Source organism: Panthera onca, chromosome A1 (genome assembly GCF_046562875.1).
Source record: "Panthera onca isolate mPanOnc1 chromosome A1, mPanOnc1 haplotype 2, whole genome shotgun sequence".
In the NCBI taxonomy this organism is placed as follows: domain Eukaryota; kingdom Metazoa; phylum Chordata; class Mammalia; order Carnivora; family Felidae; genus Panthera; species Panthera onca.
The window spans coordinates 46,145,066-46,160,082 of NC_138339.1; the positions used below are offsets into that span (position 1 = coordinate 46,145,066).

The 15,017-nt window shown below is 38.5% G+C and overlaps 1 protein-coding gene across 2 annotated transcripts in view; it reads right to left on the reverse strand.

Moving 5' to 3' along the window:
• The window catches only part of FAM114A2 (family with sequence similarity 114 member A2), a 32,994-nt gene that overhangs the window by 17,873 nt on the left and 104 nt on the right, over positions 1 to 15,017 (reverse strand). The window contains exons 1-8 of one of the 2 annotated variants that reach the window (XM_060634780.3): positions 14,556 to 14,914; positions 10,625 to 10,869; positions 9,740 to 9,839; positions 9,209 to 9,301; positions 7,871 to 7,962; positions 6,680 to 6,814; positions 6,004 to 6,162; positions 5,268 to 5,391 (exon numbers count right to left, since the gene is read on the reverse strand). In XM_060634780.3, the coding sequence (XP_060490763.1) occupies positions 5,268 to 5,391; positions 6,004 to 6,162; positions 6,680 to 6,814; positions 7,871 to 7,962; positions 9,209 to 9,301; positions 9,740 to 9,839; positions 10,625 to 10,855 (934 nt within the window). In that variant the 5' untranslated portion in view covers positions 10,856 to 10,869; positions 14,556 to 14,914. Of the gene's footprint in view, positions 1 to 5,267; positions 5,392 to 6,003; positions 6,163 to 6,679; positions 6,815 to 7,870; positions 7,963 to 9,208; positions 9,302 to 9,739; positions 9,840 to 10,624; positions 10,870 to 14,555; positions 14,915 to 15,017 lie in introns of those variants that run through there. The other variant, XM_060634779.3, reaches the window with a different exon arrangement.

A 15,017-nucleotide genomic window follows, 5' to 3' on the forward strand; every position in this document is an offset into this window, starting at 1 on the left:
GTGGACTTCAAGTCGGGACATAAAAAAATGGGTACAACTTAGCCAGGAGAAAAAGAAGAGTTTCAGGTAGCAAACACAAATACAAAGATCATGACCGCACGTTTAATATATCTGGGAGAGTCTTAATTTCAGAGAGAGAAGAGAGATAAGAGTGAAGCTAGAAAGTTAAGTAGGATCTAGGCAAAAGAGGGCCTTAAAACCTATGGAGAAGAAATCAAACTTTTTACTGAGGGAGTGAGGAGACATTGAATGATTTTAAACAGACACAGATTATGTCCCATTTAAATTTTAGAAAGATCCACTTTGGCTCCCGGGTGGAGGTGGGAATAAGAAGGAAGGCAGAAAGGCTGAGGTAATAATCCAGGGTCCAGGTAGGAAATAATGATGGATAAGAAGAAAGGGAAGAGGAAAGGGATTCCAGAATATTGGAAGGATGGTAAGAAAGCTATTGGTTAAATAAGCCTGGTAAGATATGATGGGGAACACGTAATACTTATATTTGAGAAACATACAAGCAAATACGTAAGATATATAAAAAAAAAAACAAAAAACAAAACAACAAAAAAAAAAAACAACAGAAAAACAACACATCCAAATGGCAGGAAATGCTATTTTCTGCTCTACTCATCTAAATCCTACTTCATTTTCTCAGACCAAAGCTTCTTGTAACCACACAATGTAGGGAGAACTCTTATTTATAGAAATCTTTTAGCACTTACAATCTACAGAAGTGTTTCTTAGTCACCAGTTCATGGTTTACTAGGGCAAATCATTATTTCTTCATACCTGTTTTCTCCCCAAAACCCTTAGAAAAAAAATTCCATCTTGGTTCTTTTATCTCCATCTGCTATCCTTTTGTCTTCTTGGTGTTCAAGGCAGAAAATGCAAATGGTCTGGTGATCCCAGGTACACTATAGTTTGGGGAAAGTTGATCTCGCTAAATATTACAGCTGTAACCTATGTAAGTCCTCTACACAACTCCTAATCAAACCCTACTATCTAAAAACCTAAAGTCTGACAGGCATTTTGTTTTCCTAGCAATGCTCCTAAATTATTTGGGAGCAAGAGAGGACTCTGAATCCATGCTAGGATGCATGTACCTCAAGGGGTTCAAGAAATAATCCAATTGGAGTACAGGGGGAAAACAGAACTTTTATTTATAGGTATTTGTCTCATTTTTTTAAAAAAAATCTATTTTAGGGTATACTTTAAAATGTAAATATGTTATTATAGTATTACATGTGTGTAATTTATAATCATCAAATATACATACATTAGTTCTAAGTGCTCAAAAAAACTTACTGCTTACTAAGTGTTGATCAAAAAACATTTGGAGGTGGCACCTGGCTGCCTCAGTGGGTAGAGCATGTGACTTGATCTCAGGGTCATGAGTTCGAGCCCCACAATGGGTGTAGAGATTACTGATAAAAAATAAATACATAAAAAATGTTTGGAGGGGCGCCTGGGTGGCTCAGTTTGTTAAGTGTCAGATCAGATCATGATCTCTGTTTGTGGGTTCGAGTCTCACAACGGGCTCCTTGCTGACAGTTCAGGGCCTGGAGCCTGTTTCAGATTCTGTGTCTCCCTCTTTCTCTGTCCCTCCCCCATTCACATTCATTCTCTCTCTCTCCCTCTCTCTCTCTCTCAAAAATAAACAAACATTTGAAGATACTGTCATGTACTCCCTACAGACCTGAGTATAAAAAGTAGTTGCTGCATTAGAATAAAAGTGCGAGGATGGGAAGGAGGCAGGGCTAGTGCTCTGGAGGGACCCTGGAGAGGCTGGGGTCTTCTCCTGCTGAGGCAAAGGGATCAGATGCATAAGACAGAGGGGCAAGAGATAAGGATGCTGACAGGAAATGAAGATGACCAATGTCACCAGAACCAGATTCTGTGTTTTTCTCTCCCCTCCGCTACCACCATTTTGGTTTTGTTGTTGTTGTTGTTGTTTTTAACATCTTCATTGAGCTGTAATTAAATACCAAGGACAGTGTTGCATTTTCATCCAAAATCACTGGGGAAAGCTGTTGGGAATAGCACTACACTGCTTTCTTTTCAGAGTCCTGATCTCCGGCAAACAGGTAGGGGAGAAAAAAGTCATAGATACAAATCCATCTGTTCAGAAACTCCATTAGAGTCCTCAGAATGGTATTTAAAGATCAGGTTTTCTGATTACTATGCAAAGCCAGATGTTGACTAAATTGAACAAATACTGTTAATGGTACTATGTAAAAATAAATTAAGCTTATAAATAACTGGGGATTGTCACTCTAGAGCTTAGTTGAGAACAACAGAGCAACTTAAGTAAATCAAGTTTAATTTAGGGGTTTCCTGCTAAGTATAGACCTTCATCTATTTACTTATGCCATCCTAATCATGAAAATAGCAGCCACCATTTATTGAGTGCTTACTATGTGTCATATATTAAATATTTCATTAGGCCTTATAACAAGCTGAGAGGAATTAGCATCCTCTTATAGCTGATAAAACAGAAGTTCAGTGTTAAGTAATTCTCCAAGGTCACACGGCTTAGGAAACAGCAGATCTTGAATTTGAACCCAGATCTAACTCCAAAACCCATCCTTTATAAACCCACCATTCTATACTGAATTCTCAATGCTGCAGGTAAGATTTAAAAACTTATATTCAAGAGCCATTTCATATCAGGACCAGTATCTTCACATAGAGTGTATAGTAAGAGGTTATATAACCAGCCAAATTGACTTCTTAGAATGCAGTGCAGAACACAAATGGGAACAAAAAAGAAAAAGGCTCTCTTAGTATAAAATCCATGCATTCCACTTTACTTCCTTCTCTCAAAAGAAAGACCCTAAGACTCTCACTCAAAGTGCCCTGCTTTCAGTACACAGCTTGAATATGGCTAGTTAACTGGTTTTCCACCAGATTAGACACAGAAAATGAGATTCAGGGGTGCCTGGGTGGCTCAGTCAGTTAAGTAGCCAACTCTTGATTTCAGCTCAGGTCACGATCTCACAGTTTGTGAGTTCGAGCCCTGCATTGGGCCCTGTGCTCACAGCGTGGAGCCTGCTTCGGATCCTCTGTCTCCCTCTCTCTGCCCCTCCCCAGCTTGCATGTGCATGCATGTGCACGTGTGCTCTCTCTCTCTCTCAAAACCAAATGTTAAAAAAAAAAACTGAAAATGAGATTCAAAGGATATTAGAAATACAAGCTCACTGATAATGAAGAGAATTAAAAGATGGACATTCAGAAGAAAATAAAGACGCACACAATTCTAAAAAGTAACAGAGACATTTCCAAAAGCAAAGCAGTTTAGATAATTTAATATAGCAGTTCTCAAAAACATTTTGGTCTCAGGATCCCTTTACACTCAGAACTTTTTGACAACTCCAAAGAGTCTTTTATAATGTAAGTTATAGATCTCAACATTTATCATATTAAAAATTAAAATTAAAATGTTTGAAATACTTATCAATTGTTTAAAAGTAACAACAATAAACCCACTACTTGTTGACATAATTTTTAAGAAAAAGTGTATTTTCCAAAAAAGAAAACTTTTAGTGAGATGAATGCCACTGTTTTATATCTCTACAAATCTCTTTGATGCCTAGCTTGAAGACAACTGGATTCTTTTGTCTGCTTTTACATTTAATCTGTGGTGATATGTTGTTTTAAGTACATCCTACTCTGAATAGTCTGTGACTGCAATCTTTTTTTTGTTTTACTGCAATATTTAAAACAAAAAAAGGTGTTCCATGAAAAAACCAGCTACTTCAGCTTACAACTTAAACAATACCAGTGCTTTTCCTTCAGACTTCAGGATGTATCACACAAAATACGAAAAGTAATATATCCAAGGGTCAAGACTTAGTAAGATTAATAATTGCTACATGAGAACAAGACTAAATGAAACTGGCAGTGAATGCATGGTGGTGAAAATACAGTATTAGTACAGTTTGGTGCCACTGTCTTGATTTATGTTAAGAAGCCAGTAATTTTACCCACCACTGCTTTTGCACCATCAGTGCAAATGTCAAAATGATACATTTTTTAAACAGAAAAGAAAATAACATCTTGGTATTAGTATGCAGAGTTTTTTTTAATCATTTTATTTTATTTTTTTTAATATGAAATTTATTGTCAAATTTATCATGCAGAGTTTTGACTCATGGATTCCCTGAACAGATCTTAGAGACCCAAGATTCTACAGACCACACTCTCCAAACCACTGATTCAATCTACCACATGGGTGATTGGCCCATGTGTCTTGATGGACCCTGAGGGAATTTTTCTATTCACTTTTTTTTTTTTTTTTTTTTTTTTTTTAATTTTTTTTTAACGTTTATTTATTTTTGAGACAGAGAGAGACAGAGCATGAACGGGGGAGGATCAGAGAGAGGGAGACACAGAATCCGAAACAGGCTCCAGGCTCTGAGCCGTCAGCACAGAGCCCGACGCGGGGCTCGAACTCACGGACGGTGAGATCATGACCTGAGCCGAAGTCAGACGCTTAACCGACCAAGCCACCCAGGCGCCCCTCTATTCACTTTTAATATTTGTTAACTGATTGCTTCATTAAAAGGAAAAAGGGTGGCGGGGAGGCAAAAACCTACACTCATTAGATTCTACGAAAAAAGTAGCATGTAAGACATATTAGAAACATTTCCATCTAATCTTTAAAATAAAACTCTCAAAGGTTAAGATTCTGTTGACTAGAGATTATGCTTTACGTAAACAAACTTGTTTCCTGATAATTTTGCAAAAATGAGTAGCTACTACACTTAAACTTTGGAGAATATGCAGATATTAAACATATGGCACACACACAAAAAAACTTTTGAAAATAAAAAGACAAATTATCACCTGCATTTTGGATAACTCCCAACCTACATGCCTGAATTCAAGATGAGGACAGGGATCACAGGAGTCAGAGAGGCACAGAAGCAGTGTCTAGGGATATAAAACTCATAGGGATGACCAGCCAGACTGAGGCACGAATCTAACAAGGGAAACTCTCTAAACAAAAAAGCAGGCCGAGATGTGAGCTACAAGATTAGACCTGGAGAAGCCACAAAGATCTTGGGGGTCAAGGGCAGAGCAGAGGGGGAGTGGGACAAAAATATGCACATAGGGCCGACTGCTCATATCAATGTCTGGTCAGGGGCAAGGCAGCAAAAAAGTAAAGTCAGGCTAGTATAACTGGAGAGAAAATAATATATTTCAAGGGCAATACACTGCATATAAACATGCTACATGCTTTCCACTCAAATGCTGGATTTTCATATTACCTTTTTTCTCTTCTTCCTCTTCCTCACAGAACTCTGCTAGGGAAAATGCTTCCTTGAGTTGCTCCAACTCATGTTTTAGAGTCTCTAATTCTTCTCCACTTAGAGAATTAAGAATAGATTTCACCTGAATGGATATAAAATAAAAAGTTGTGAGACTACAAAAGAAAAATAAAAACATTTTCAAGTGGAGAAGAGGCCAAATTAAAATAAAAATTATGAGCTCACCAGCTGATACAAACTATTCCTTAAGAATAATACAAGAGGCTAGTCATTACATAAAGGTAGGGAGAATTTATACTTCCAAAATAATATAAGCCAGAAACATCTGGAAATTATTAGTGTTTAACAATGGCTGATAAATTAGGGGGAAATGAAACAGTCTTGAATCAATTAAAAACTAACAGGTAACCATATCCAATTGGCAGCTTAAGCCAGAGAGACTACCAAAAAAAAGAAAAAGACCAAGGCAAAGGAAAAGTAACAGATGTGCTATTAAAACTTCTTTGTTCATCTGTCTTCCTTTTGTTTAAATTTTGAAAAGTAACACTTGACTCATTCTATTTGTAGCGGTTAGTTCAAACATTGTTTGTTTGTCTGTGTTGGTATAGTATTTTCAAAGAGTCTCAAGCCTCCATGTGAAATACATTTCATCTTCCAACTGTGCAAAAAGAGACGCAACTATGCAGCACTCCTTTGCTCGGAGACCAACCATTTGAAATTTGGGGTTTGGAATTACCTTCATCTCACTTTCTCGGGAAAGCATCTCCAGAGCTTCCAGATGCGAAAGGCCTTGAAATTCATCAAAGAGTAGCCCATAATGAGTTTTCTTGTCTGTTTCCAAGGCAACCTCATTGGAGGTCCATAGCTCTTCTTTCTCCTTTGCCTCTCGTAAAACCTGGCAAATAGATGGAGGATTACACTGCAGCAAGTAATGAGAGCTCAAGGGTGAGCTCCAAGAGCTGGGGGAAGCAGAGCTGAGACGGGAACCATACAGAACACTGCCCTTTCCTTCCTGGCACTGCAATTCAAATCTGATCGGCTAAGGAGCTGCTGGGAAAAAAAAAAAAAAAATGATCACACACAATTCGAATCTGGACAGGGTAAATAACACCCAAGGAACCAGGTGCTTCTTTGAAAGTGCTTTAAATATTAATCTACTCAACAGCTCTGAAAGGGCTTGTCATCTTCTACTGCAGTGATAAGAGGCTCCTGCAGAAAATAAAGAGTAGGGAAAAAAGAACTGGGCATTTTTATAACCATTAGAGCTCTCATCCCCTCACCCAAAAAAAAGCCTTAATGAACATATCATTGAAAAGTTTTCAAAAGGAAAGAAATACTAACAAGGTCTACTACAGGCAAAAAATACAGATCAAAACAGACACATTAAATACACAGGTAAAGACAAATGGTACCTGAGACAATGTAGAATTCCGGTTCATCAGACCCTTCGTTCTTTTAAATCCAGGATCCCCTTCTGCTATTACATCCATTGTCTTTTTCCCAATGAATTCTAAGGCATCCAAACCCCCACTGATTACGCTCTTTCCCTAGGAAACACATGCAACTTCATTGCAAGAATACTGAAAAAAGACATCTGCATGGTTTGATTATATAAAATAGTGGCTAACAATACCAAGCACTGTCAAGAATATGGAGCAACGAAAACAATCATCTACTGCATGTGGGAATGTAAACAGATACAACCACTGTGGCCAGCTGTTTGTCAGTACTCAACAGAAATGTGTACAGAGGTTCATCAAAAGACGTACAAAATGTCCATGGCAGTACTATTTGTAAAAGCTAAAAACTGGAAACAACCACAATACTCACAAACCATGGAATAAATAAATGCTGTACAGTCACATAATGGAATACAGCAAAGAAAATGGAATACACCATACAAACTACACGATGAAGAAATCACACAAACATAACGTTGAGTGAAAGAAACCAAGTACAACAGAGTCTATACCGTATGATTCCATTTATGTAAAGTTTAAAAGCAGGCAAAATTAATCTGTGATGGTAGAAGTCAGGATTGTGGTCGCCATGGGCAAAAGGAAAAATCAGAGATGGCGAGGAGAGGGCACAAGGGGAACATACAATGTACCATCATGTTGTTCCTTAGTCTGCGTTCATGCTGTGAAAATTCAACTGAGCACTTAGGATTCCACTTTTCTACATGTTTTACTTCAATAAGAAGTTAAAATTAAGTACTAGTTATCTATTCTCATGTAAGAAAGACATTAAGTTTCCGATAAAATCCTTTAAAAAATGTTTCTAATCGTCTATAGTTACTCAATTACGGGAAGAATATTTTTGTAAAGCAGAGTTTCTAGGCCACCAATCTCAGAATTCATAGTCCATAAGATATTATGTACATTGTCTCTCTATTATTCTTCATCCTCTGCTCTGTCCTTTACTTCTTTAAAGAAAGTTTCCAAGTAGCTCCACTCTACCTCTAAGATCAAAGTAATTGATCTTCAGCAATTTGGACTCATTTAAGAGTAATCAGTCCTCATGGCTTTTCAAGAAAAAGAGGGAGAAAGAGACAGAAACCCACTATATTCAGAGAGGTGGAGTCCACCAGGCATTTTACTCACTGTGGTCTGAACAGCAGTAGAGATGGTTGAGAATACACCAAATGGCCCAGTCAATGGGGAGGAGTTTGCATTATCTTTGGCATTTGTCTGTCCTACAAGAGGAAGGGGATGTGTAAACAAGAAGGGATGGTCTATAAATAGTTTTTCTTTATCAGCATGTATGAGACTTTAAAAATTAGATCCTGCTTCCTACACACAGGATAGCCTTAGCCCTTTTTGTTTTATTATTTTAAACTACTCATTTTTAAATGAAAGCTAACATGGCTTTTCATCTTCATTTCATTTAAAAAATAAAATCTAGTCTTTTGAACAAACTACTGATATATGTCATAACACACTATATACTGTATGACTCCATGTGTATGATCTTCTGGACAAGGTCAAACTTTAGGCAGAAAACAGATTAGTAGTTACCAAAAACAAGAGTAAGTGATGGGAGTACCACAAAGGGCCATGAGGAGTCTTTTGGGGGGTGATGAAAATATTCTTATATTTTGATTATCTATACAGATTAAGGAAATATTCTATACTGTATATCACAGTGGACTGCAAGTATATTGTGTAAACAGGACTGTATGTTCATCAAAACACATAAACTGTATACTTAAAAAGAGTAAACTTTACTCTTATAAAGATGTAAATTATACATCTGCATCTAATTTACATTTAATTAGTCATACAAATAAATCATAAAATCCATAAATCTAACTTTCTAAAATACGGCATATTTTAAATTTTGTCCTAGAAAAGTATGCATATTTGGGAGAAAAAATGAGAGGATCAAAGAGAAGAGTGGGAGACAATAAAGCCCCTGAGAGATGGAGAAAGCAGTATTAGGGCCTGAAAAGTTTTCTGTTTTCTTGTCCTAGGCCATCTTGATCCCTGGTTCAAAACTCTTCCCTTTGTGGCTTAAGTGAGAGTACAATGATCAAAACAGGTGTCCAAAATTAAATTTCACCCTCATAAATATTCAAACACAAACAAATAAATCCCCAAACGAAACACATTAAAATATTTTTTGTGCCACAACAGGGTCCAACTCAGCTAACTCTTCTTGGGGTCATACTCGATTGTGCCAAACACAGCACTAGGCAACTTTTATATTCTACACTCATGGCCTTATTTAATGTTTGTAACCATCTTTTGACATATAAAATATCATCCCATGTCAGCAAAGTGGTTAAAGAACACAGACCTGTTAGTCAAAGTCCAATCCCCTTTCTCACCAGTCCCATGGTGTCCTGAATATCAGACACTCAATAAATATATACCGAAGAACAAGCTCAACTGTTCTATTTTGACCCATGGTTCTAGGTCTTAATGTTTCCACATACTGACCTGTTGCACACTGGACTTCCGTTGAAATTTCACTGGGACTAGGAATTCCAAGAGAAGTCTCTGCCTTCTCAATGACATTTGAAATACCTTGGCCTAATGAGAAAAATGGTAACATTTTTATGCCTGAATACTACTTACTATTAGTCACCAAAACTGAAGAAACAAACCTGCAGATGGTTAAAATCACCATAGCCATAGACACGCTATTTTGACCACAGGTAACTAATGTTTGGGAGTGTAATGTTACCAAACAAACAAACAAAACAAAATGACAAACTTGATTCAGTACCACCACAGATAGTTTCATATTAACAATTCTTGGTCAATGAGAAACTCTAAGTAAAGAATGCTAATGAGAAAAGGCTGCTGCAAACTCTGGGTGTACTATAAACCAGCCTATCCTTCCTGACCAATTTTTAAACTATAAAGCCCTTAAGTAGAGATGGAAGAGGAATTATCAATAAAGTCATTTTTAACACAGATCTATAGCAAAACACACGCAAAAATTAATAAAATGATGGATGACCTTACCTACTGTAGCTACTGTAGCTGAGGCTGAAGAGAGTAAGGATTTGCCCCAGCTGCCCCAATATCCCCATCCAGTCTGAGGTACATCTTTGGAAACAGTCTCCTATTCTTCCCAGTAGGCAGAAAAACAAAAGGCAAAAGAAAATGGAAAAGTAGAGAATAAGAGAGTATATAGGCAAGGTGTCTAATTATTAGCCCAACATACAGATGAACAAATACATAACATTTAGCTAAACAATCATATTGCTTGGTGGCAAACTGAGGAAGGCTTAGTCAATTGAGTGCCCAACTTCTTGATTTCAGCTCAGGTCATGATCTCATGGTCCTGAAATGGAGCCCCACGTTGGGCTCCACACTGGGCATGCACCCTGTTCAAGATTCTCTCTCCCTGTCCCTCTACCCCTCCCCGCTGCGCACACGTGCGCTCTCCCTCTCTCTCAAAAAAAAAAAAAAAAAAAAAAATGTATTGCTTGGCTGACAGATGTATGTTACCTGCATTTAAGCACCATGTAGCAAAGGCAACTACTCCTAAAGGTATTTATAAAACTGAGAAAATTGTGTTTTATGGCTTTCAAAGAAAAGAAATAGGTAATCTTAAATTGGTTTTGATTCCACATCCCTTTCAGCCCAAACTTTTATTTTTTTTAATGTTTATTTTTGAGATAGAGAGAGGCAGAGCACGAGCAGGGGAGGGGCAGAGAGAGAGGGAGACACAGAATCGGAAGCAGGCTCCAGGCTCTGAGTTGTCAGCACAAGCCTGACGCGGGGCTCGAACCCACGAACTGTGAGATCATGACCTGAGCTGAAGTCAGACGCTTAACTGACTGAGCCACCCAGGTGCCCCATTAACCCAAACTTTTAATTCCAATGTTTTAATAAACACTTTACTTTGCCTGCAGCCTGTGATGCCTCAACAGGGAGAACTTCTGGAGTCTCAAGATCGATGGAAGGTTTGGATTCTGGTCTTTTCCGAGTGAAAACTACGGGTTCCGATTTATCCTCTGGCTTGACACTTTGGTCAGCAGACTCAGAACTCTTGGCTGGCTCATACTTCTCATCTTCAAGGATGGAGGTTGCTTCAGTTACCACTGGAGTTTCAATATCATTTTTATCCGACATGACTAGATCATTGCCTGGTAAAATAAAAGCCAAAGGAAAAATTAATTCTATAGGGTTTTTAGGTGTAAGTTATTTAAGCTTTTTATCTTGAGATTATCATAGTCACATGCAGGTATAAAAAATACAGACAGATCTGAATATCCTCCACCCAGGTTTTTCCAATGGCAACAACTTGTGTAACCACAGTGTAATATGACAACCAGGAAACTGATACAACCCACTGACCATATTCAAATTTCATCAGTTTTATAGACACTCATGTATGTGTATTCAGTTCTATGAAATTTTATCATATGTACAGATTTGTGTGACCATCACCACAGTCAGGATACAGAACATTTCAATCACAAGGATCCCAAGTTATCCATTTTTTACTGTTTACATACTTAGAGAGAGAGAGAGCAAGCAAGTAGAGGAGGGGCAGAGAGCAAGGGGGAGAGACACAATCCCAAGCAGGTTCTACACTGTCAGCACAGAGCCCAACGCAGAGCTCGAAACCTCGAACTGCGAGGTCATGATCTGAGCTGAAATCAAGAGTCAGACGTTTAACCGACTGAGCCACGCAGGCGCCCCATAGGTTATCATTTTTAGACACATCCCACCCCACCCTCACCAACCCATAGCAACCACTGATCTGTTCTCCCTCTCTACACAAGATGTTATATAAACGGATTCATTCCGTATGTAACCTTTGGAGATTGTTTTCACTCAGCCTAAGTCCCCCAAAATCCATCAAGTTACTGTGTCAATAGTTTCTTCCCTTTTTTGCTGAGTAGTATTCCTCGGTATGGATGTATTTCAGTTTGCTTAACCATTTACCCATCAAAGGATACCTGGGCTATTCCCAGTTTGGGTCTATTACAAATAAAACAGCTACGAACATCAACGTTCAGCTTTTTGCGGGAACGTAAGCTTTCATTTCTCTGAAATAAATGACCAAGGGAACAACTGCTGGATCACACGTTAAGTACTTGTTCAGTTTTATAAGAACTGCCACTCTTTCCCAGAGTAGCTGTACCATTTTACATTACCACCAGTGATGTGTGAGTGATCCAAGTTTCTTAGCATTCTCACCAGCATTTGGCAGTTTATCTTTGAGCCATTCTGATAGGTGTGTAATAATAATCTCACTGTGGCTTTAAGCTGCATGCCTCTAAAGGCTAATGATTTAGAATGTCTCTTCATGTGCTTACTTGCCATCTGGATAGCCTCTTCAGTGAAATACCTATTTGTATCTTTTGCTCATTTTCTAATTCGATTTTTTTTTTTTTTTTTACTGTTGAGTTTTGAGAGCTCTTTATGTATTATAGATTCAAGTCCCTTGTCAGACATGTGGTTTGCAAATATTTTGCCCCAGCTTGTAGCTTATTTTTTCATCTTCCTCACAGGGTCTTTCACAGAACAAATGTTTTTCATTTCAATGACATCCAATGTATCAATTTTTCCTTTTATTGACTGTCACTCAAAAATCTTGGTATTAACTATTTCTACTTAAACTTCTGAGAGATAAGATGATGAAATTTAAGCCATCAGATAGCATCTAAATCAAATCTGCTTTTGAATAACAATGTTAACCAATTCAGTCCCTTTCATAAGTACATCTCTTTGGCAATTAAAGGCAAGATGCTACTGGTATTTTTACAAAAAGCAGATGTTGGTTTCCAAGATAGCCAAATATTCCCAGAGGAGAAATCAATGTATCTCACAAGTACATACTTATACACATACCAAAGCCTTAGGTATATGTAAGTATTTATTTTATACCAGTATTTACTAATAGAGAATTAGACCCAATCCAAGCCATCAAAACATTTCTAATGTGCTAGAAAAGACGCACATACTAAGAACTAAGGCAGCTTGGAAACAGCACTATAATGGAGATACACATAAAATACTAAAAGAACAGAGGAAAAAAAGTCTGCTGGAATCAGACAATATGATTCATGTACAAAGTATCTGAAATAAGCATAGAATAGTGGTCACAAACTGGAATGACTGCTAAACCCAGCCTATAAATGTTTTTGTTTGGCCTGCACAGTGTTTAAACATTTGTACTAATTGCTAACACTTAAAAATCAGATATTATATATATATGAATATAGATTTTCAACTTCCCTTAAAGTTGAAATATCTGGTAGCACCGGGCCCACTTTTGACATGGTAATAATTAGCTCAAGCCAAAGAGTTGCTGAGCCTTTTAGTCAAAATGTTATCTAGCTCCCTCCGATCTCCACCTAAATCTACTTGACTCATTTGTTACCTGATTAGACCCTGTAGGCGTCTGAGCTTGCAGCGCTTCCCTTAAAGAGCACTTGGGATTGTGACAGGTGAAGGTGTCAATGAGAAAATTCAAGGGTGTGGAAACAACACACAGGAAGAAGTGTGAACAGAATGGACATGGAACATGGACAAAAAACAGTAGTTAATATAGCATGGAGAATGATGGAAAGGCATAAGGCTAGAAAGGTAGATTTGTACAACACCATGGAGCCTAGATCATATGGGTATATGATATACATACATTACACATTCCCAAAACACATAGAAAAAAAAAAATCTAGATGCAACTACCCACACACATACAAGCCCACTCTGAAATATCCATTCATTCACTTGCAAACATTTTTTGAGTACCTACTATGTACCAAGCTTTGGAGACTGAGAATTAATTTAGAAAACAGTTTCTACCCCATTTACTCCAAGAGCCTAACAGGAAAGATTCCACAGTTGCTGCATAAAATTCAATGCTTTGTGTACCGAAATATGTACCTTTTTTACACTATTCATTTCACTTTCCTTATGCTTTTTCCAAGGTACAACATATAACAATATGTTTTTTAAATAGTATACCATATACAGTCGTCCCCCTTATCTGAGGTTTCAGTTACCTGCGGTCAACCACTGTCTGGAAGCAAATGCTCCTCCTTCTGATTTGTCAGGAGGTCAACAGTAGCCTAATGCTAGCTACATCACTGTGCCTGCATCCTTCACCTCACCTCACCTCACCTCACCACACAGGCATTTTATTATCTCACATCCTGGAACAGGGCACCTGCAGATAAGGGGCAACTACTATACAGTATATATAACAAACATATTACATAAGTAATTTATATGATTTTATAAAAGACTGGAAAGACATAGTTCAAAACATTAAATACTGGTTATCTCTATTATTTCACTTGTGCCACAACGACTTAATGAGCACCTAGAATGTGCTAGACATTTGGCTAGGTGGAAAGGCGCTGGCTGTTCACATTATCATTACCATCGCTTTCATTATTAGAATAGCTGTGCTATCCCTGTTCTTAATGGATTCATACTCTAACAGGAAAGGGAGGGGGGAATACATTTCAGGTATATGGCACTGCACTATTTAATGTTTTTGTAAGTTTTCCAAACATCCTATAATGTGTTATTTTCAAAAGTGGAGTGAAAAGACTCCAAGAGCTGAAACATTGCAAGTAAAATTAAATGGCTGAGTCATATTTCTTAAAAATATAAATGTACACATTTACATGTACACATATATAGATATATACCTCCCCCCATTTTTCCTGGAAACTTCCAGCCGCACAGTTACCAAAATGGAAAGGGTTTAGCTTAGCAGCTACAAGTACGGGCTCCGGAATTAGACTTTCTTCCAACTTTGGGGGGGGGGGGGGGGGGGTGGGCGGTAACTGCGACAAAGTCAGTTCACCTTGCTAGCTGCGTCTCCGTTTCCTCAACAGTAACACAGGCTACAACACCTGCCTGGCAGGGTTCCTACAAAGGTTCCTCCACACGGGGTACGCGAAGGGCTCTCAGAACAGAGACTGGCACATAGGTAACAGTTGCTATTAGGACGGAGGCGGTGGTTGTGTCATTACTGTCATTAACACAGCTTTCTCTAGACGGACAGACAGCAGACGTCCTCACTTGTTCGCACACACAAGACCAGATCCCAAACCGGAGCTCTGGGATCAACAAACACTCCCAACTTCTCCGACGCTGAAAACGACGAAGAGTTCCGCACCCAAACGTAGCGCTTCAACTACCAAAGCGCTTCATAGGCTCCGCGTCCAGCCGTGGGGGGGTCGGCCGCCCAGCCCCAGGCCACCTCCTGCCCCTACCCAGCCACCTAGACCGCCCGGCCCCGAACCCCCAACCCCCGCACGCCGCC